Source organism: Arabidopsis lyrata (assembly GCF_000004255.2).
Source record: "Arabidopsis lyrata subsp. lyrata unplaced genomic scaffold ARALYscaffold_1, whole genome shotgun sequence".
NCBI lineage: Eukaryota > Viridiplantae > Streptophyta > Magnoliopsida > Brassicales > Brassicaceae > Arabidopsis > Arabidopsis lyrata.
This window is the reverse complement of record NW_003302555.1, coordinates 649,671-670,239: the sequence shown is the minus strand read 5'-3', so window position 1 is coordinate 670,239 and position 20,569 is coordinate 649,671. Positions and strand designations below refer to the sequence as shown.

Sequence of the window (20,569 nt, the reverse complement as noted above, 5' to 3'; positions counted from 1 at the left end):
TTTTTAAATGTAGATATCTATCTATGTATTATCTAGTGTATGATTACTATTGTTTAGGTTTCAATTTTTAAAGTATAGATACGAAAACATACATTTTTTTTAAGTAACGATGTATGGTGGATTTTAAAATTTTGAATATTTGACTCCGAAGTATACCGTGGGTCGGTTTTTTAATAACTAAAAATTTTAAGTTGTATTTGTTTTGTTAATATTGTTTCTTTTGTTTTGTGTTTAAGATTGTATAATTGTATTTTGATTGTTAATTTTAGGATTTCATCCTTAATATACCGTTATTAATATCGACCCAAACCCGTCATTCCATATAAACCCGTCTATATTATCCCATTAGCTAAATTATTAGTGTTATAAAATCCAAGAAAATAAATTATTATTGTAATAAAATCCAATAATTTTAGGATCTCACCCGTGGTATACCGTTCTTTGAATGATTTTAAATTTATATTACTAATATATATTTTAAATTTATCATATAAAATATATGATTTCAGGTTTTTGTGTTTTTATTTTATTTAAATAAAGCAACGGCTTAAATGATGACATATATAGTTTTTTTCATGTATGTGTATATAATTTTTCTATGTGAATATTTTGATTATTATAAATTAGTATTTTTATTACTATGCAAAATGTTAATATAAATATTTGCTATAAAAGTTTTTTGAAGATATATGGAAAGATTGTGTAGAGATTTTTAAAAACAAATTAGGCAAGATATTGTTTGGTTCATATCTTTTATTTAAATTTTGTAAAAGTAAATAATAAATGCCAATGGCATTCTTTGTAAATACATTCCAACTCCAGGATTTATTTGCTAAAAGTCATCCAAAAATGTATATATAGATTTAGACGGTTTTCTAGTCTACTGATTGGCTAATAGATCAATTTATGTACACGATATATTTTATTTTCACTTATCAAATGTATTTCATGGCAAATCATGAGTATATTGTTTGGATCCACCACATTACTGGACTCTTTAACATTTATACTTACGCATTACATATGGATCATCTGAGAAATAGCCAAGACATTACTACAAAGCTTCTTAAGAAAAGCATCAACGTTAACCATCGGCGACTCAAGCTCCGACGACTCAGTGAACGCGTCCGAGCAAGTCACCACATCAGCGATCGCAGCACTCACCACACTCTCGAGCCGTCCAAAGTCTCCATCATCGACGGCTACGGAAGCATCTTTGAGATCATCGAGAAGCGACTCGTAGTTATCGACACATAAGTCCAAAACATCAGCCACGTCACGCGGCGTTGACTGGTCAACGATGAGACGCTTGGCTAAGTCGAGCGTGGCGTTAGCTTTCTCGTAGAGCGCACTCATCTCCATTCGAAGGACGTCGATGGGTTTTGGCTCGAATTTGCGGAAGTCGCGGAGGAGTGGGAGGATTGAGACGATGCATTCGGCAGCGTAGTCGGTGTTAGAGCAGACGTAGCCAACGGCGGGTGACACGTGGAGGGATGAGATGTTGAGCTTAGAGAGATCCGGGAGGTTTTTAAAGGTGCTTTTGAGGTCAGTTAGGTTTAAAATGTTCCATTGCGTGAAGGCGGAGAAATCGGTTTCATCTACGCCCCCGTCGGAGGTGGTGGATACGGCGGGAGAAGGAGCGGCGGAGGGGACAACGGAGGAGAAGATACGAGCGGAAGAGGAAGGAGATGATAGGAGAGAAAACAGAGCAAGAGAGAAACAGAGCAATGGTGATGACTTCTTCATCTTTTTTTTTTTTGTTTGAAAAAGCTAAAAGAGAGGGTTATTTTGAATGAAGATTTTAGAGAAATTGTTTTGTTTATAAACACTAATTTTAGAGTAATTTTTGTTATCTAAATTTTCAGTTTTTATTTAACACCGAACAAGTTCATGGATGGTTTGTTGCCAGTTAATGTTGTTACTTGTTAAATATCTTTTATCATTATGGACTTATGGTAATTTATTTACTAAAATATAGATCATATCAGAGATAATATAGATGGTTTGTTGCCAGTTAATGTTGTTACTTGTTAAATATCTTTTATCATTATGGTAATTTATTTACTAAATATAGATCATAATAGAGATTATTAAGTAATCTTAGGAGGGGTTATTGGTTCATGAATTTATAAGGAATCAGAAATCCAAACAAAAATCATTTGTTATTTAATCATTGATTTTAAAATCTTAATTAAATTCATGTGTTATTGGTTCTATAATTTATAAATACTAGTTGAAATCATATGTTATTCGTTTAGTCATTTGTTTTTGGATTTGAGAATCCAAATTATGTTTTAAATGGATTTGAATGGAATTGAAAGAGAAAAATAGAAGGATTCAAATCCATGGGTAAACACATGTTATTTCAAAATCCATATATCTTGATTTCATAATTAATAGAAATTTTCAAATTCTATATGGATTTACAAATTAATAAACCAATAACACCCCCTTAGTGTCGCCTTTCAATTAGACAAGAAATGATATAGATACTTTATATAAATATTGCAACACAAAACAGAGTATACAAGAGCTTTTTAATTTGCATAACGACGATTGGTTATTACAGTTTATCTATGCTATCAACTTATTTGAAGAGAGCCTTAACTGAAAGAGATGGTCTTTTTCTCTGTTACAAAGTCAAATAAATACATTCATTATAACTACCAATTTGGAGAGAAAAGGAAACAAAATAACTAGTGACAGCTACATAAACTTGCATACAACAAAGATATATTTTAGCTCTCATAAACCAAGTAAATATATCATATGTATCAATTAGAAGCAGTCATGTGTAGCTGAACTAGCGAGGCATAAACCCCACCGTCGATTTTGATCAAAGTCCCGTGAGTCCCTTTCTCAGCGATCACACCATTCTTAACGACGGCAATGACGTCAGCGTTTTTAATGGTCGATAACCGGTGAGCCACCACAACCGTGGTTCGGTTCACCATCACTCGGTCAAGCGCATCCTGAACCACTCGCTCTGATTCTGCATCAAGAGCGCTTGTTGCTTCGTCCAAAAGCAAAATACTCGGCTCTTTCACGATGGCGCGTGCTATAGCCACACGCTGTTTCTGTCCTCCTGACAACTGAATCCCTCTTTCTCCCACGACTGTATCGTAACCCTAAAATAAATGTTTTGCTTGCGTCGTAAGTAAACTTGGAAAAAACAGAGTTTTTATAAAAAGAAAAATAATTTGAAAATAATCTCTTTTCTTACCTCTTGTATGCTAGAGATAAATTTGTGTGAATTGGCGAGTTCTGCAGCGGCTATGATTTCAGACTCGGTTGCGGCCTCTTCGCTTCCTTTGCCATAAGCAATATTGGCTCGAATCGTGTCGTTGAACAAGACCGGTTCTTGTCCCACTAGTCCCATTTGTTGTCTCAACCATTTCAATTGCAGCTTTTTGAGCTCAACTCCGTCTAAAGTTATATGACCAGAATCTGGATCGTAAAATCTTTGTAACAGCGAGATCACCGTCGATTTCCCCGACCCGCTTTCTCCTACCAAAGCAACCGTCTGAAAGAAAACCAAAGAGAGGCAGAACTGATCAAAAAATTTCTTAAGAGAAAGTTTGGGTTTAGTCCACTGATTTGTTTACCTTTCCTGCATGAATGGTTAAGCAAAGATCACGAAAGATCTGAATGTCTGGTCTTGCTGGATAAGTGAAGCTTAAGTGACGAAGCTCAATATCTCCCTTAATGTTCTCCAACACTGTCCCTGACTCATCGCTCGAGTCTATCTTCGATTTTCTATCGATGATTGCAAAGATCGAAGCAGCTGCAGCCTTGGCTTTGCTCGAATCTGGAGCTAATGTACTCGACTGAGAAACCCCAATCGCTGCCATTGTTAACGCAAAGAACACCTGCAAGATCCATTCTACTTCATTACTAGTTCACAGAGATATTCAAAAATATTCAAGCATGATTAGGACAGCAATTTACCTGGAAAACATCAATGAAAGTAGTCCTGCCATCTTCAACCAATCTAGCCGCCGCGTAGAAGCTTGTCGCGTAGAAACAAAACAGAATGAAGAAAGAGAATCCAAACCCTAATCCGCTGATGAAACCTTGCTTGATTCCATCTTTTATCGGACCTTCGCATTGCTTCTTATACATCTGCATCACTTTTTCCTCCGCGCAGAAAGAAGCAACTGTTCTTATACTACCTACCGCATCATTCGCTACCTGACTCGCCTCCTCATACTTTGACTACATAGTTATCCAAAACCAGAGTAAGTTTCTTGATTCAAAAGAAAAAAAACACAGGATTTTTGGAGAACCGAAAAAAAATGGAATTGATTGATGAACGGACCTTTGCGTCGGCGCTGAATCCTTTCATAAACTTGACTTGAAGGAAGCCATTGATACCAATAAGAGGAATCATCAATAATATTATAAGCGCCAGTTCCCAACTCGCAGTGAACGCTATAATCAATCCAGACGCAGCAGATGCAGCATTTTGAACCGCTAGAGACAATGCATCACCAACTAGAGCTCTAATCAAAGCTGCATCAGTCGAGAGCCTGGCCCCCATTGTACCACTCGAGTTCTCTGGCTCATCGAACCACCCAACTTCCATGTGAACCGCTTTCTCAAAGCACATTGACTGAATTCGTCGAATTAGTTTTCCTCCAGCTACTGCAAACAGATACATTTGAGACGGTGAGACAATCAACGAAGTTACTCCCAGAGCTACAAATATAATAGCCCAGAATCTTGATTCTTTCTTTAGTTGGTCAACTGGTTTGAAGAACGCTTCAATGACTCTTGAAATCAGAATCCCGAAAAGCGGGAAAATTGCGCCATTAATTGCTGCTGCTACAGTTCCTAAAAGGAGAACAGGGATCTCAGGTTTGTTTAGAACCGCAATTCGGGTGAGTGATACTTTTGGGAGCGGTTCTTGACTTGCCGTTCCAGTTTCCTCTTGACCTACTCGTTGGCTACCGCTACCGAGGTCTAGTCCTGCAAATAAACCAAGAACATTCAAAGAATGATGACGGCTGCTATTTCCAACCGACGAGGTTCCGCCACTGATAACCGATCCCTCTATTGATTTTTTCAAACTCGAGTTCCGGAAAGATGATCCCGCAGATACGTCTGATGGTTTCACATCGTTACCCTTGTTTATCTCTTGTAACCGAATGAGCTGTGAATAAGCTCCCTCGGAATCTTTCAACAACTTGGAATGTGAACCTTTTTCCACCATTTTTCCGCGGTGAATTACTGCAATCATATCCGCATTTCTTACCGTGCTTAACCTATGCGCAATAATCAGCGTAGTCCGGTTAACCATCACTCTATCTAAAGCCTCTTGAACAACTCTTTCGGATTCTGCATCGAGCGCGCTTGTTGCTTCATCCAGCAGCAAAATCTGCGGATCTTTAAGAATAGCTCTCGCAATCGCTATCCTCTGTTTCTGTCCTCCCGAGAGCTGTGTCCCGTGCTCTCCTACCAATGTATCCAACCCCTGAGGTAAGTTATCTATGAACTTCGCCGCATTAGTTAGCTCTGTTACAGCTTTAATCTCTTGAAGCGTCGCATTTTCTTTTCCATAGGCGATATTCTCCATGATGCTCGACGAAAACAGAACCGGCTCTTGACTGACCAATCCGATTTTGCTTCTGATCCATTTCAACTGAAACTCCTTAAGATCAACTCCATCAATTAGTACTGCGCCGGATTTTGGATCATAAAACCTCTCAATCAAACTGATCACGGTAGATTTTCCACTTCCACTTTCTCCTACTAATGCTGCTGTTGCACCGCTGGGAATAAACAGAGAGAATCCGTTGAATATATCCTCGTCTGGCCTCGCAGGGTAACTGAAATGCACATCTTTAAGTTCAATGTCTCCTCGGATATCTTCAAGAACCTTTCCATTAACGTCATAAGCATCAATCAAAGGCTTTCGTTTGATCGTCTGAAACATCTTATATGCTGCAGCTTGACCAGCTGAAAATGCGGTTACACATGGAGATGTTTGCCCAAGGGACCTAAAGAAAAAAATAAGAATCTCACATCTTTAAGTATATATATCTATAGAAGTGATTGTCAAGGATTTTACTTACATTGAACCCGCAACCACAATGATGATCACGTTGATCACAGCGCCACCAGTATACCCTTTTTCGAGTATCATCTTCCCACCAAACCAAATAGCCAAAGCATAGCTGCTGAAAAACACGAAGAACATTACTCCAAGTCCTAAACCGGTGGAGAAACCTTGTTGAATGCTTGATTTATACGCCGATGTTATGAACTTCTTGTAGCTGTTAATGGCTTGCTTCTCTCCCGTAAACGAAGCAACCTTCAAACCAAAACAAAAGAAAAAATCAAGTAACAAAAGAGTTAAAGAGTGTTTTGTAGCTTAGAAAGATTGAGGTTTACCGTTCGGATAGATCCGATAGTCTGTTCAACAACAGTTGCTGCTTTTGCATAAGCGGCTTGTCCTCGAGAAGAAGCTCTAGTGACGATAAGGGCCATGGCTGCACCAGCCATAGCCAGAAGAGGGATGGAAGTTAACATAACCAATGTTAGTAACCATCCTTTAATGAAAGCTAAAACAAATCCGCCAACGAAAGTAGATACCAGCTGAATAAACTTCCCAACCTGCAAGATTTAAGAAAAGTAACAAACTTCAAAAACGAATCCAATCATTATATATAAGCTTGTATATCCATTGCATTACCTTTTCACCCATGGCATCTTGAATAAGAACAGTATCTCCAGACATTCTACCGACAACCTCTCCTGTGTTAGTTTCCAAATCGAAGAATCCAATGTCTTGTCTCAGAATTGTTTTCAGATACGTACTTCTTATCCTTGCAGCTTGTCTCTCTCCCGTAATCATCCAACAAGCAACCTCTACAACAAGAAGAACAAGAACAACATCAACTCCTTAATTATCTAACCCTTAAGTAAAATGCAATGGGGAAACCAAAAGAACAAAACTTTTCTTCCTCAATTCTCGAAACAAGCAAATCGCAGGTGATGACTTACGAAGAAAGGCTGCTCCAAGTCTTCCAAGTCCAAGGTAGACGAATTTAAGACAAACCTATACGAAGACACATTATTAGTAATGTGATCTAAGGATACAATCATAAGGTTAGAAAGTTTTGATTTTTACCTTCGAGACAACATCAACAATGTCTTTGTTGTTCTGATTTTTTCCAAAGGAATCTATGAGATCACCAAACAACAATGTCATAAGAGGTAAACACACACCATTCCCAATAGCTCCGATTGAGCCACATATCATCAAGAACACATCAAAGGAATCTGCAAACGCAAATAGCTTGTAGAAAGGAACTGTCTTCGCCTTTTCATCTCTTTTTTCCTCTTTCTTCGTCTCTTCTCCTTCTTTAGAACTTTTAGCTGTTGATGGTTCGTATGAAACAGAGTCGCCTTCTCCAGCGCCGTCACGGTTCATTTTCCGGCGCTGACACAATTCAGAATTTTCTTAAGAAATCTGATCATTCCCAGATCGAAATCGACGGTATATATTATATAATGATAAAGACTATAGCTTTCTTCTTCCTAAAACCCAGAAAACCCCACTTGTGAGTTGTGATTTGTGTAAAGAGTGGTCCTTTTATTAAATTTCAATCTAAACAGTTCCCACAAATTATCACCAACTAGTATGAGCATAAATTTAAATTTAGGTAAAATTTTATTTTTTTAATAATTATTTTATAACTTTATATATGAATGTTGAATAAATTAAAAATATTAAATTACTAATGTATAGTATTATATTAGTAGTTTAGTACAAAGATTTAATGGAAATAAAATTAGGTCTAACAAAAAATGAAATTTATCAATTTATAGTAGTAACAAAGTTTCATCGTTTGATACTTTTTTGTTTTAATCAATTTAGGGAGACTCACAAAAATGCCCCTTTTTTAATACCCCTTTTCAAAAATGCCCCATTTGGATGTCCATTTTTAAAAATACCCCTTTTATGTACAAAATGACTAAATTACCCTTCTTTTAATAAAAGATATCATAAATATATAAGGAAAATATAACAAAATTAGGTCCACAAAATACAAAATATTTTTTGGCGGGAAAAGTGATCCCCCAATTTTTCCCGCCAAAACACTTGTAAAAATTTGTAAAACCTTTAAAATACCTTGTAAAATTTTCCCGTAAAATTTTTTCCCGCCAAAAAATTTTCCCGCCAAAAATTTTTTTTGCGGGAAAAGTGATTCCGCAATTTTTTTGGCGTTAAATTTTTGGCGGGAAAATTTTTCCCGCCCAAAAATTTACAAGGGATTTTTAAAGGTTTTTTACAAGGTATTTAAGAAAGTTTTAATATGGGAGTTTAAAAGGTTTTACAACGTATTTACAAGGTATTTATAAGATATTATAAGATTTTACAAGCTATTTTATAAGGTTTTTACAAGTTATAAGGTTTTACAAGTTTTTTATAAGGTTTTACAAGTTATAAATACCTTATAAAACCTTAAAAGTACATTGTAAAACCTTTTAAAATACATTGTAAAACCTTACAAAACACTTGTAAATACCTTGTAAAAAACCTTTAAAATACCTTGTAAATTTTTCCCGCCAAAAATTTTCCCGCCAAAAAAATTTCGCAAAAAAAATTGCGGAATCACTTTTCCCGCAAAAAAATTTTTTTGGCGGGAAAATTTTTTGGCGGGAAAAATTTTTACGGAAAAATTTTACAAGGTTTTTTAAAGGTTTTTACAAGTGTTTTGGCGGAAAAATTGCGGGATCACTTTTCCCGCCAAAAAATATTTTGTATTTTGTGGACATAATTTTGTTTCAAATAAGGGTAAAATGGTCATTAAAAATTAAAAGAGGGCAAACTTAAAAATGGACTCTCAAAGGGGGCATTTTTGAAAAGGGGTATTGAAAAAGGGGCATTTTTAACAATTTCTCATCAATTTATAGTAGTAATGAATAAGATTCTTTTTTTTACTTTTAATTAATAGTGAAAATAATTAATTAAGAGAAAGAAGGAGAATTTAAGACTTAGACATGTGACAGATGGAGAGACTAGAGAGTGGTAGTTATTAGAGAAGTGATTTGTTATAGTAATTGGATGAACAGATTATGTTAATTAAAGGGGAAAAGAGTCACATGCTTTTGGCTTACTCGTAAAATCAGAGATCAAATTAAAACACAAAACCCAATCAGAAATTGAAAAAGGAAATAAGTGGAGAACAGACAATAATTCCGTAGATAATTTACACAAATTAACAGAGACTGAGAGGATTTTCATTTTACCGAAAGTTGACTAACTTCCATGGCAGCAACTAAGCTTAAAAGTCAACAAAAATTCAAGATATTCAAGAAACAGGCATGCTTGAAAGACAATATATATCACTTCATTAACTTGTATACAACAACAATATATGTTGTTATGGAAACAAAACAAAAAATAAATACAAAACCTTTTTGTACATAGGCTAGTTTTGACTCAAGCCAAAAACTGAAGTTTTTAGCTCTCATAAACCAAAAATATATCATCAAAATGTATCAATTAGAAGCAGTCATGTGAAGCTGAACAAGTGAAGCATAAACCCCGCCGTCGATTTTGATCAACGTCTCGTGAGTCCCTTTCTCAGCAATCACACCGTTCTTAACGACGGCAATGACGTCAGCGTTTTTAATAGTGGATAACCGGTGAGCCACCACTATCGTGGTTCGGTTTACCATCACTCGGTCAAGCGCATCCTGAACCACTCGTTCTGATTCCGCATCAAGAGCGCTTGTTGCTTCGTCCAAAAGCAATATCTTCGGCTCTTTCACGATGGCGCGTGCTATAGCTACGCGCTGTTTCTGTCCTCCTGATAATTGAATCCCTCTCTCTCCCACCACTGTGTCGTAACCCTAAAAAAAAAATGTTTTGCTTGCGTCGTAAGTAAACTTTGAAAAACAGAGTTTCTATAGAAGAAAAATAATTTGAAAATTATTTTCTTTTCTTACCTGTTGTATGCTAGAGATGAATTTGTGTGCATTGGCGAGTTCTGCAGCGGCTATGATTTCAGACTCGGTTGCGGCCTCTTCACTTCCTTTGCCATAAGCAATATTGGCTCGGATCGTGTCGTTGAACAAGACAGGTTCTTGTCCCACTAGTCCCATTTGTTGTCTCAACCATTTCAATTGCAGCTTCTTGAGCTCAACTCCGTCTAAAGTTATATGACCGGAATCTGGATCGTAAAATCTTTGTAAGAGCGAGATCACCGTCGATTTCCCCGACCCGCTTTCTCCTACCAAAGCAACCGTCTGAAAGAAAAACAAAGAGAGACAGAAACTTGAGTGATAATATTTCATAAGAGAAAGTTTGGGTTTAGTCCGATGATTTGTTTACCTTTCCTGCGCGAATGGTTAAGCAAAGATCACGAAAGATCTGAATGTCTGGTCTTGCTGGATAAGTGAAGCTTAAGTGACGCAGCTCAATATCTCCCTTAACGTTCTCCAACACTGTCCCTGACTCATCACTCGAGTCTATCTTCGATTTTCTATCGATGATTGCAAAGATTGAAGCAGCAGCAACCTTAGCTTTGCTCGAATCTGGAGCAAAAGTACTCGACTGAGAAATCCCGATAGCTGCCATTGTTAACGCAAAGAATACCTGCAAGATCCAGATCAAGATCCATTATTTTTCATTACTAAGTCACAGAGATATTCAAAAATATTTAAGCAGTGATGAAGACAGTGATTCACCTGGAAAACATCATTGAAAGTAATCTTGCCATCTTCAACCAATCTAGCCCCCGCGTAGAAGCTTGTCGCGTAGACACAGAACAGAATGAAGAAGGATAATCCAAACCCTAATCCACTGATGAAACCTTGCTTTATTCCATCTTTTATCGGACCTTCGCACTGCTTCTTATACATCTGCATCACTTTCTCCTCCGCACAGAAAGATGCGACTGTTCTTATACTCCCCACTGCATCGTTCGCTACCTGACTCGCCTCCTCATACTTTGACTGCATAGTTATCCAAAAACAGAGTAAGTTTCTTGATTCAAAAGAAAAAAAACAGAGGATTTTTGGAGAACCGAAAAAAAATGGAACCAAACCGATTGATGTACGAACCTTTGCATCGGCGCTGAATCCTTTCATGAACTTAACTTGAACAAAGCCATTGATACCAATAAGAGGAAGCATCACCAAGATTATAAGGGCCAATTCCCAACTCGCAGTGAATGCTATAATCAATCCAGACGCAGCAGATGCAACGTTTTGAACAGCTAGAGACAATGCATCTCCAACTAGAGCCCTAATCAAAGCTGCATCAGCAGATAGCCTTGCACCCATCGTTCCACTCGAGTTCTGTGGCTCATCGAACCACCCAACTTCCATGTGACCGCTTTCTCAAAGCACATTGATCGAATTCGTCTAATCAGTTTTCCGCCAGCTACTGCAAACAGATACATTTGACTCGGTGAGACGATCAGCGAAGTTACTCCAAGAGCTACAAATATAATCGCCCAGAATCTTGAATCTTTCTTTAGTTGGTCAGCTGGTTTGAAGAACGCTTCGATGACTCTTGAAATCAGAATCCCAAAAAGCGGGAAAATAGCGCCATTGATTGCTGCTGCTACAGTTCCTAGAAGGAGAACCGGGATCTCAGGTTTGTTAAGAGCAGCGATTCGGGTGAGTGATACTTTCGGGAGCGGTTCTTGACTAGTCGTTCCAGTTTCCTCTTGGCCTACTCGTTGGCTACCGTTACTGAGGTCTAGTCCTGCAGATAAACCAAGAACATTCAAAGAATGATGACGGCTGCTATTCCCAGCCGACGAGGTTCCGCCACTGATAACCGATCCCTCTATTGATTTCTTCAAACTCGGGTTCCGGAAAGATGATCCCGCAGATATGTCTGATGGTTTGACATCATTACCCTTGTTTATCTCTTGTAACCGAATGAGCTGCGAATAAGCTCCCTCAGAATCTTTCAACAACTCAGAATGTGAACCTTTTTCCACCATTTTTCCACGGTGAATTACCGCAATCATATCCGCATTTCTGACAGTACTTAACCGATGAGCGACTATAACAGTAGTTCGGTTAACCATCACTCTATCTAAAGCCTCTTGAACAACTCTTTCGGATTCAGCATCGAGCGCGCTTGTTGCTTCATCCAGCAGCAAAATCCGCGGATCTTTAAGAATAGCTCTCGCAATCGCTATCCTCTGTTTCTGTCCTCCCGAGAGCTGTGTCCCATGTTCTCCTACCATTGTATCCAACCCCTGAGGCAACTTATCTATAAACTTCGCGGCATTTGCTAGTTCTGTCGCAGCTTTAATCTCTTCAACCGTTGCATTTTCTTTCCCGTAGGCGATATTCTCCATGATGCTCGACGAAAACAGAACAGGTTCTTGACTGACCAATCCAATTTTGCTTCTGATCCATTTCAACTGGAATTCCTTAAGATTAACTCCATCAATGAGTATTTCGCCGGCTTTCGGATCATAAAACCTCTCAATCAAACTGATCACTGTAGATTTTCCACTTCCACTTTCTCCTACTAACGCTGCTGTTGCACCGCTCGGGATAAACAGAGAGAATCCATCAAATATATCCTCGTCTGGCCTCGCGGGGTAACTGAAATGCACATCTTTAAGTTCAATGTCTCCTCGAATATCTTCAAGAACCTTTCCATTAACGTCATAAGCATCAATCAAAGGCTTTCTTTTTATCGTCTCAAACATCTTATATGCTGCAGCTTGACCCGCTGCAAATGCGGTTACACATGGAGATGTTTGCCCAAGCGACCTAAACAAGAAAAAAATAGAACATAACTGTTAGGAATCCGAATCTCACATCATACATATATATAAAGGTGATTGTCAAGGCTTTTACTTACATTGAACCCGCAACCACAATGATGATCACGTTGATCACAGCGCCACCGGTATACCCTTTTTCGAGTATCATCTTCCCACCAAACCAGATAGCCAAAGCATAGCTGCTGAAAAACACGAAGAACATTACTCCTAGTCCTAAACCGGTGGAGAAACCTTGTTGAATGCTTGATTTATACGCCGATGTTATGAACTTCTTGTAGCTGTTTATTGCTTGCTTCTCTCCCGTAAAAGAAGCAACCTTCAAACCAAAACAAAACAAATATTCAAGTAGCAAATATCAGTTAAAGATTGTTTTGTAGCTTAGAAAGATTTGAGGTTTACCGTTCGGATAGATCCGATAGTCTGTTCAACAACAGTTGCTGCTTTTGCATAAGCAGCTTGTCCCCGAGAAGAAGCTCGAGTGACTATAATCGCCATGGCTGCGCCAGCCATAGCCAGAAGCGGGATCGAAGTTAACATAACCAATGTTAGTAACCATCCTTTAATGAAAGCTAAAACAAATCCGCCGACGAAAGTAGATACCAGCTGAATAAACTTCCCAACCTGCAAGATTCGAGAAAAGTAACAAACTTCAAAAACGAATCCAATCATTATATATAAGCTTGTATATCCATTGCATTACCTTTTCACCCATGGCATCTTGAATAAGAACAGTATCTCCAGACATTCTACCAACAACCTCTCCAGTGTTTGTTTCCAAATCGAAGAATCCAATGTCTTGTCTCAGAATTGTTTTCAGATACGTACTTCTTATCCTCGCGGCTTGTCTCTCTCCCGTAATCATCCAACAAGCCACCTCTACAATAACAAGAGCACCAAAACTCTATCATTCTCTAAACCTTATGTAAAATGCGATGAAGAAACCTAAAAGGAAACTTCTATGAAGAAATCAATAAAACTGCAAACTTACGAAGAAAGGCTGCTCCAAGTGTTCCAAGTCCAAGGTAGACAAATTTAAGACAAACCTATAAGAAGACACATTATTAAGTAAAATGAGATCACCAAACAGCAATGTCAAACACCTAATTAGTAAAGTTTTGATATTTACCTTTGAGACAACATCAACAATGTCTTTATTGTTCTGATTTTTCCCAAAGGAATCTATGAGATCACCAAACAACAATGTCATAAGAGGTAAACACACACCATTCCCAATAGCTCCGATTGAGCCACATATCATCAAGAGCACATCAAAGGAATCTGCAAACGCAAATAGCTTGTAGAAAGGAACTGTCTTCGCCTTTTCATCGTTTTTTTCCTCTTTCTTAGTCTCTACTTCTTCTTCTTTAGGACTTTTAGATGTTGATGGTTCGTGTGAAACAGAGTCGCCTTCTCCGGCGCCGTCACGGTTCATTTTCCGGCGCTGACAGAAATCAAAGAGTTTCTAAGAAATCTGATAATACCCAGATCGAAATCGAAGGAATATAATGATAAAGACTACAATAGAGTTACAAGCTTTCTTCTTCAGATTTTGAAAAAGTAAGCTTTTGAACTTTCTCCTAAAACCCAGAGAAAATTAAAGAATATAAGGAAACAGTTCTTTTTTGAGAAATCTTAGAGTTTGCTAATATAAATCCAAAACAACCCCACTAGTGATTTCTGAAAAAGATTTGTCCTTTATTGTGAATTTCAATGAGTTCCCAAAAATAATCACCAATGAAACAGAGTCTGTTAAGAGAAAAACCGTCACATGCTTTTTGCTTACCCGTAAAATCAGAGATCTAATTAAAACCCTAAACCCAATCAAAAATCTGAAATCAAAAAGGAAAGAAGTTTAAAAGAGAACAGACCTGAAAGATGTGGCGAGAAGCTGTGGAAAGCGAAAAGAATTGCAACTTTCGGGGAATAAGACAGACGTGTGCGAAGCTGTTGTTGTTGTCTTGAACTTGTTAATCTAATCTTTGTTTAATTTTTAATGTATTCAACTTTTTAGAGTCAAATTTGTTTCTGCAGAAAAATATGAGAATTTTGCCTTTTTATATGCAACTCTTGTTTCTTGGGTTGTGCGATAATTGCTTGAGAAGCAAGGAGAGTGGGAATAAACTATTGTCATGGTCAAAAAGCATAATAATTATATATTTTGAAGTGTTTACTAAAATATCATATATATTCTTCTTCTATAGACCCAATTCCAATTTCCAAAACTAAGTATGCCTTTCTAACAACACAAAAAAAGAAAAGGAAAGAGAAATTTTCTAAATTTTCATGTTTTAATTTTCTCTTCACTTAGTACTTTTGTACATGAAATGTTAGGTAAGAATCCCATAAAACTTACCAGACACAACTGCGTGGTTGGTTTTACTTTTTCCAAACAATGAACATGATATAATTTCAAAAATATCATATTGTGGAAATACCAACGAATTAATGTTTCGTGTATTAATATGATTTTTAAAATTTTAGTTTGAATAAACCAATTCAAATTTAGTAGTTTGACCTAGTTATCATTCATGTGTAATCACTTGAATTCAAATACATGCATATTGCATGTTACTAACAAACAAAAACATTTTTTTTTTAACCAAAGTAATCTTGATATTTCAAGATTAAACTATAATCTGGTTTTCAAAATTATTGTATGACTATTAATACAGAAGACCATGATCAAACTCTCTAACAAGGAATCCCTTGAATTTTGAATTATCTTGTCCGATTTTTATAAGGGTGTGCAAATATTAAATGGTAGATGTGGACAATTCCGTAGAGAATTTTCATTTTACGGGAAGTTGACTAACTTGCTTGGCAACTAAGCAAAAAAGTCAACTTAATATATTGTAGTAAAACATATTTCCCCTTGAGAGTTAAGACATCCATTTTTCTTGGCCGCTAAGGCTATTGACAAAACTCACACTCATCCCTACTTATATGTTAGTAGTATTTAACTATCTATGTTCAAGCTTAAATGAGATTTATACAACAATGAACTTGATCATAATCATTCGACCCGTTTATGTTGTCTTCTGTTATAAGAAAAACATGATGGTCCAATTATAAAATATAAGTGATAATAATGTTCAAAGGTGCCAAAACGTCATTATTTAAAAGTCAATTTTGTGCTAACTACTCCTTATAAGACAAGAACAAATACACTGTCAAGTACCAACTAATTATAATTTGGAAATGTTTACATGCACTTGTAAATAGTAAGAAAGAAACAAAAAAAAAAGTAAGTAAAGAAAACTACTAATTGAATTAATTAAAATGATAATCGAAAAAAAAATGTTTTAAGTATTGATAAATCTCCATATCTTGAAAACAACTGAGAACAAAGAAAAAACGTCACTGCTATTCACCAAAAAAAAAAAAAAAAAACGTCACTGCTTGCGTCATTAGAGAAACACATCATACATGACTGACTTCATTACATGAGAATATTTTTACCATCTTGAAATAAACACTAAATTTTATAATAAGTAAAAAATAATTAGTAATTTCGAAGTATTATATCCGTTGTAGTAGTAGTCATGGGGGCCACTTAGCGTCTCGCAATTCCCAATTCCCCGCGAGATCTTGTTGTGTACGGTACGGGAGATACCATTTGCATTAATTGTCTGTTTCAGCTTAATACGCAGCGTTTTGTACACATATTTTATTTGTCCATGATCCCTATGGACCCTAATCTAATACAAAGCTCTGATTTGGACTTTCACATTTTTATCATTTATATTGGGCCATTGATGGGCCTTATTAATCACCTGTTTTACTTCCCTCCCTATTCTCTCGATAAATTTCTTAACCAAACAAAACCCAAAACCCGGAAGATAGATAGAAAAGCAACGTAAAGATCATGAACTTCAAAAATCTCACTCGTCAAAAAAGCAAAAACTGATAATCTCGTCAGAAGCTACCAAGAAGAAGAATAAGAAGAAGAAGAGCGTTTTATAAATGGAAGAAGAGACCCTTCTCAATGAGAACCTTCTCCCTCCCCAGGATTCCTCACCGGAAGAAACTCAAGTCACCGCCGTCACCACCGTATCAAAATCGAAATGGACCATTCTTGTACTAGCGATGATCCTCCTCTTGATCTACTTAACCTTCGGGGTTTTCACTTACTCATTCTTTCGAGACCAGTTCTCCGGAACCGAGACCAATCTTTTCGTCGACGCTTTCTATTTCTCCATCGTCACATTCTGTACAGTCGGTTACGGCGACATTGTCCCGTCAACTTCAACGACCAAGATCTTGACCATTGTCTTGGTATCAACCGGCGTCGTATTTCTCGATTATCTACTCAACAGCGTCGTGAGTCACGTTCTAAGTCTTCAAGAAAACGCGATTCTTGATCGAATCAACAAGACAAGAAACAGAGCGATTAGAGATCACATTGCCGAAGATGGGAAGATAAGGTTAAAGTGGAAACTTTGTTTAGCGTTTTGCGCCGTTGGTCTCTGCGTCGGAAGTGGAGCTTTGTTTCTTCACGTTTTCGAGCGACTGGATTGGTTAGATTCGGTTTACTTGTCGATTATTTCGGTTACGACGGTTGGTTACGGAGATAAAACGTTTAAGACACTTGAAGGGAGAGGTTTCGCAGTGTTATGGCTTCTTCTTTCAACTATTGCAATGGCTACTTTGTTTCTTTACTTGGCTGAGATGAGAATCGATCGTACTACTGTCATGAAATTGCCCACGAGGTAAAAGATCTGCAAGTTCTGTTTCTTTCATTCGAAATTCTGTTTTTGGTTACTGATTGAGTTTTTTTTTGTTGGTTGTGATTAGTGAATCAGAGTTTATTGTGTTCAAGCTTAGAGAAAGTGGAAAGATTAGTGAGGATGATATAAAGCAGATCGTAAGAGAGTTCGAGAATCTTGAAAAAGTACCATCAAGCGGGTCGTGACAATTTGCCAAAGATCACATTGCCCTAACTCTAGCCTGGTAATTAGATATGAAATTGCAGAGCTGTACATGGTTAGCTTTTCTTTTTGAATTTTAGTAGAAAAATGTATAGAAGAATCATGACAATGATGATGATGCTACTCTGTTTTGACCTCTTGCGACTTGAAAAGGAAGAAAATACACTGGTATAATTTAGTCGTTGCCAAATGTTTTTTTTTTTTCTATTTACTACTTGTGTGCATCTTTTGGCAGTAGTAGTTCATGATGATAAAACGATATGATTACAAATTAATTATTTCATGACACATAGTTTATATTAATTTTTCATGGATAATTATATAAGAACAACATGAAACTTACTACAACCCATGTAAAAGTCGCCATAAAAAAACAAACACCCAATTGAAATAGCTCAAGTACAATGATACATAACCACATTAAAAAACAAAAACAGAGAAATAAAAACGTGAGAAGATAATTGGTTTGCGGAAGGAAGATAGAAACAGAGTAGGTAAAATTTAAGCTTGAGGTTTGTCCCACTTGAGTGGCTTGACGACTTCCCAGGTGAAGTCAGGGTCGTCCCTTCCGAAGTGTCCGTACGCCGCAGTTTTCAAGAACCTTCCGTTTCCTCCTCTCTTTAGGTCAAGGTTAATTGTCATCATTCCTGGTCTGAAGTCGAAGCTCTCCTTCACAATCTTTAGTATCTCCTTGTCTGGAATCAAACCAGTCTCGTAAGTGTCCACAAAGACAGACAATGGCTCAGGGACTCCAATGGCGTATGAGACCTGAACAAGAGCCCTACGAGCCATCCCGTTAGCCACAACGCTCTTAGCTGCTTGTCTCACAATGTAGGCTCCGCTTCTGTCGACCTTGGTTGGGTCTTTGCCAGAGAATGCACCGCCTCCGTGAGCTCCCCATCCACCGTAAGTGTCAATGATGATCTTACGCCCGGTGAGACCAGCATCTCCATGGGGTCCACCGATGACGAATCGGCCTGATGGGTTCAAGTGAAAGATGGTTTTCTCGTCTAGGTACTTCTCTGGGATGACCGGCTTGATGACATGCTCCTTAAGGTCACGGGCAATTTCGTCGTTGGTCACAGTTTCATCGTGTTGGGTGGAGATGAGGACTGTGTGGACACGGATTGGGACCATGGCACCCTTATCGTTGTAGTACTCAACAGTGACTTGGGTTTTGCCGTCGGGTCTTAGCCAAGCGCAAGTACCATTCTTTCTGACTTCTGTTAGGCGAGCACCGAGCTTGGTGGCAAGAACATGGCTCAGGGGCATTAACTCAGGGGTTTCATCAGTAGCGTAACCAAACATGTGGCCTTGGTCACCGGCTCCAATATCTTCAGGACATTTGGTGAAGTGACCATGAACTCCTTGAGCAATGTCTGGGCTCTGTTGCTCAATGTTGACTAAGACTTTGCACTTGTCAGCATCAAGACCAACATCATCAGAGACAAATCCAATGGCGCGACAGGTGTCACGGACAATCTTCTCGAGTCAACAGTAGCCTTGGTAGTGATCTCACCAAAGACCATGACCATGTTGGTCTTGGTGCAAGTCTCACAAGCAACTTTGCTGTCAGGGTCTTGTTCAAGGCAGGCATCGAGGACTGCATCAGAGATCTGGTCACAGAGCTTGTCTGGGTGTCCCTCGTTCACAGACTCGGATGTGAATAGGAAAGTCTCCATTTTGCTACAAAGAAATAGAATAACAAACTGACTAAGCCACTGTAGAATCATAAAAGAAGCATCATGCAAATCTACTTAAATCCCACACATCTGAGGAAAAATTTGAGAATCTAGAATGAAATCGTTGCAGATCCAATAACAAAAATAGTTTACGAGTATCATAAATCTAATTAAAAATCATATATACTCTCAAAGTATCATGGATTCATTCAACAATCACTAGTCCCTGAAATCTACTTCCATCGAACAAAAGTACTCAAAAACAGAAATGAACCATAGATCGAGAGAGAAACGAGAAGCGAAGATGAAGAACAATACCGGCGTCGAAGAGAGATTATGAGATTCGGCGATCAGATCTCGAAGAAGAGAAACTCAGATCTCTCTATCTCTGTCGCTCGAGACTTTGCTTTTAAAAGAACAAGTGTTAAAAGAGAAGGAACGGTTTGGGACGAGTAAGTGAGTCAGAACACGTTGGTTATTTATAGGCCTTTTACGGTTGGTTCACTAATGACTGGTCACCGGTTTATTTGGTTAAAGCACCCTACTTGGACTTATAAAGAAAATGAAACATATTGCTTTTTTAAGGCTTTGGCCTACCAATATTTACTATTTTTTGTCATTATTTTCAAAAAAAAATCTGACTCTTGGGACCAATTTGGTCCGACTTGTTATATATACCGTGAACCAATCGGATTTTTCATTTCAAAGAAAATTATTGTGTTTGTAATTGTCGAAAAAAAATACTAGAAAAATCAAATAAATACCATACGAAATTGTTGAACCGGGACGTTTACAAATCTAAAATCATACTATTAAACAATTAGTTTTTTTTATTTGGTTTGATACGAGTGAGATTAGAAAACGTTTTCAATGCAACTAAGAAACAAAGAATAGATAATAACTAAAAAAAGGCATTACTCATTAGTCATTTACTCACACACCTGAAAATGCACACACACAGTTTCATGCTTTACAAGGTTGTGGTAGGTGAGGATTTTAGACTTTTAATTGCGGTTGTTGGTGCTGACCAACAAAAATATCTTGGTTCTTGGTGAGATTAAATGGTGACCGTTGGATTATTTTGTTTAACGGCTGATTAATGCATGATATAGAGAGCTTTGGGGTTTGGTAAAGGATTTTGACATACCTCACCCACAATCATTTTATCTACCGTATCTTAATTTTATTC

At 37.5% G+C, this 20,569-nt stretch overlaps 5 protein-coding genes across 7 annotated transcripts; 1 reads left to right on the top strand and 4 right to left on the bottom strand.

The window, feature by feature from the left end:
* Nucleotides 1–895: 895 nt before the first annotated feature.
* Nucleotides 896–1,910, bottom strand: LOC9325469 (putative pectinesterase/pectinesterase inhibitor 26). The gene has a single exon (XM_002889359.2). The coding sequence runs from the start codon at nucleotides 1,744–1,746 to the stop codon at nucleotides 1,018–1,020; it is 729 nt and encodes a 242-aa protein (XP_002889405.1). The 5' UTR covers nucleotides 1,747–1,910; the 3' UTR covers nucleotides 896–1,017.
* A 613-nt stretch (nucleotides 1,911–2,523) lies between these two features.
* Nucleotides 2,524–14,989, bottom strand: LOC9328175 (ABC transporter B family member 11). Of its 2 annotated transcripts, XM_021013283.1 has the most exons (11): nucleotides 14,639–14,989; nucleotides 7,133–7,444; nucleotides 7,006–7,060; nucleotides 6,695–6,870; nucleotides 6,394–6,615; nucleotides 6,075–6,313; nucleotides 4,319–5,999; nucleotides 3,949–4,215; nucleotides 3,606–3,869; nucleotides 3,224–3,523; nucleotides 2,524–3,128 (listed from the first exon to the last, which is right to left on the bottom strand). In XM_021013283.1, exons 2-11 carry the CDS (start codon nucleotides 7,433–7,435, stop codon nucleotides 2,775–2,777), a joined length of 3,861 nt encoding a protein of 1,286 aa, XP_020868942.1. In that variant the 5' UTR covers nucleotides 7,436–7,444; nucleotides 14,639–14,989; the 3' UTR covers nucleotides 2,524–2,774. The 2 variants fall into 2 exon arrangements, with proteins under 2 accessions (XP_020868942.1, XP_020868943.1); XM_021013284.1 differs by lacking the exon at nucleotides 14,639–14,989 and having other exon boundaries at nucleotides 7,133–7,579.
* LOC110224984 (ABC transporter B family member 11-like) lies at nucleotides 9,335–14,362 on the bottom strand. The gene is given in 11 exon segments (XM_021013282.1): nucleotides 9,335–9,864; nucleotides 9,961–10,260; nucleotides 10,346–10,609; nucleotides 10,702–10,968; nucleotides 11,077–11,345; nucleotides 11,348–12,756; nucleotides 12,848–13,086; nucleotides 13,170–13,391; nucleotides 13,471–13,646; nucleotides 13,759–13,813; nucleotides 13,897–14,362. Coding segments are annotated over 11 exon segments (3,861 nt in total). The 5' UTR covers nucleotides 14,203–14,362; the 3' UTR covers nucleotides 9,335–9,510.
* A 1,171-nt stretch (nucleotides 14,990–16,160) lies between the features above and the next one.
* On the top strand, nucleotides 16,161–17,882 carry LOC9325468 (two-pore potassium channel 4). 2 transcript variants are annotated; one of them, XM_002892066.2, is made up of 2 exons: nucleotides 16,161–17,479; nucleotides 17,565–17,882. In XM_002892066.2, the coding sequence occupies exons 1-2, from the start codon at nucleotides 16,734–16,736 to the stop codon at nucleotides 17,680–17,682; spliced, it is 864 nt and encodes a 287-aa protein (XP_002892112.1). In that variant the 5' UTR covers nucleotides 16,161–16,733; the 3' UTR covers nucleotides 17,683–17,882. The 2 variants fall into 2 exon arrangements, with proteins under 2 accessions (XP_002892112.1, XP_020867796.1); XM_021012137.1 differs by having other exon boundaries at nucleotides 17,573–17,639.
* A 94-nt stretch (nucleotides 17,883–17,976) lies between these two features.
* On the bottom strand, nucleotides 17,977–19,838 carry LOC9328174 (S-adenosylmethionine synthase 1). The gene is given in 3 exon segments (XM_021012136.1): nucleotides 17,977–19,188; nucleotides 19,191–19,384; nucleotides 19,699–19,838. Coding segments are annotated over 2 exon segments (1,179 nt in total). The 5' UTR covers nucleotides 19,381–19,384; nucleotides 19,699–19,838; the 3' UTR covers nucleotides 17,977–18,199.
* Nucleotides 19,839–20,569: the final 731 nt, after the last annotated feature.

What these genes read in the sequence shown, in the direction of transcription:
- LOC9325469 (XM_002889359.2), bottom strand. Translation starts at nt 1,746, where the DNA reads ATGAAGAAGTCATCACCATTGCTCTGTTTCTCTCTTGCTCTGTTTTCT.
- LOC9328175 (XM_021013283.1), bottom strand. Translation starts at nt 7,435, where the DNA reads ATGAACCGTGACGGCGCTGGAGAAGGCGACTCTGTTTCATACGAACCA. An exon ending in GATTCAGCGCCGACGCAAAG is followed by an intron (nt 4,216 to 4,318) that starts GTCCGTTCATCA and finishes ATAACTATGTAG; the next exon opens with TCAAAGTATGAGGAGGCGAG. An exon ending in TTATCTCTAGCATACAAGAG is followed by an intron (nt 3,129 to 3,223) that starts GTAAGAAAAGAG and finishes CATTTATTTTAG; the next exon opens with GGTTACGATACAGTCGTGGG.
- LOC9325468 (XM_002892066.2), top strand. Translation starts at nt 16,734, where the DNA reads ATGGAAGAAGAGACCCTTCTCAATGAGAACCTTCTCCCTCCCCAGGAT. An exon ending in GTCATGAAATTGCCCACGAG is followed by an intron (nt 17,480 to 17,564) that starts GTAAAAGATCTG and finishes GGTTGTGATTAG; the next exon opens with TGAATCAGAGTTTATTGTGT.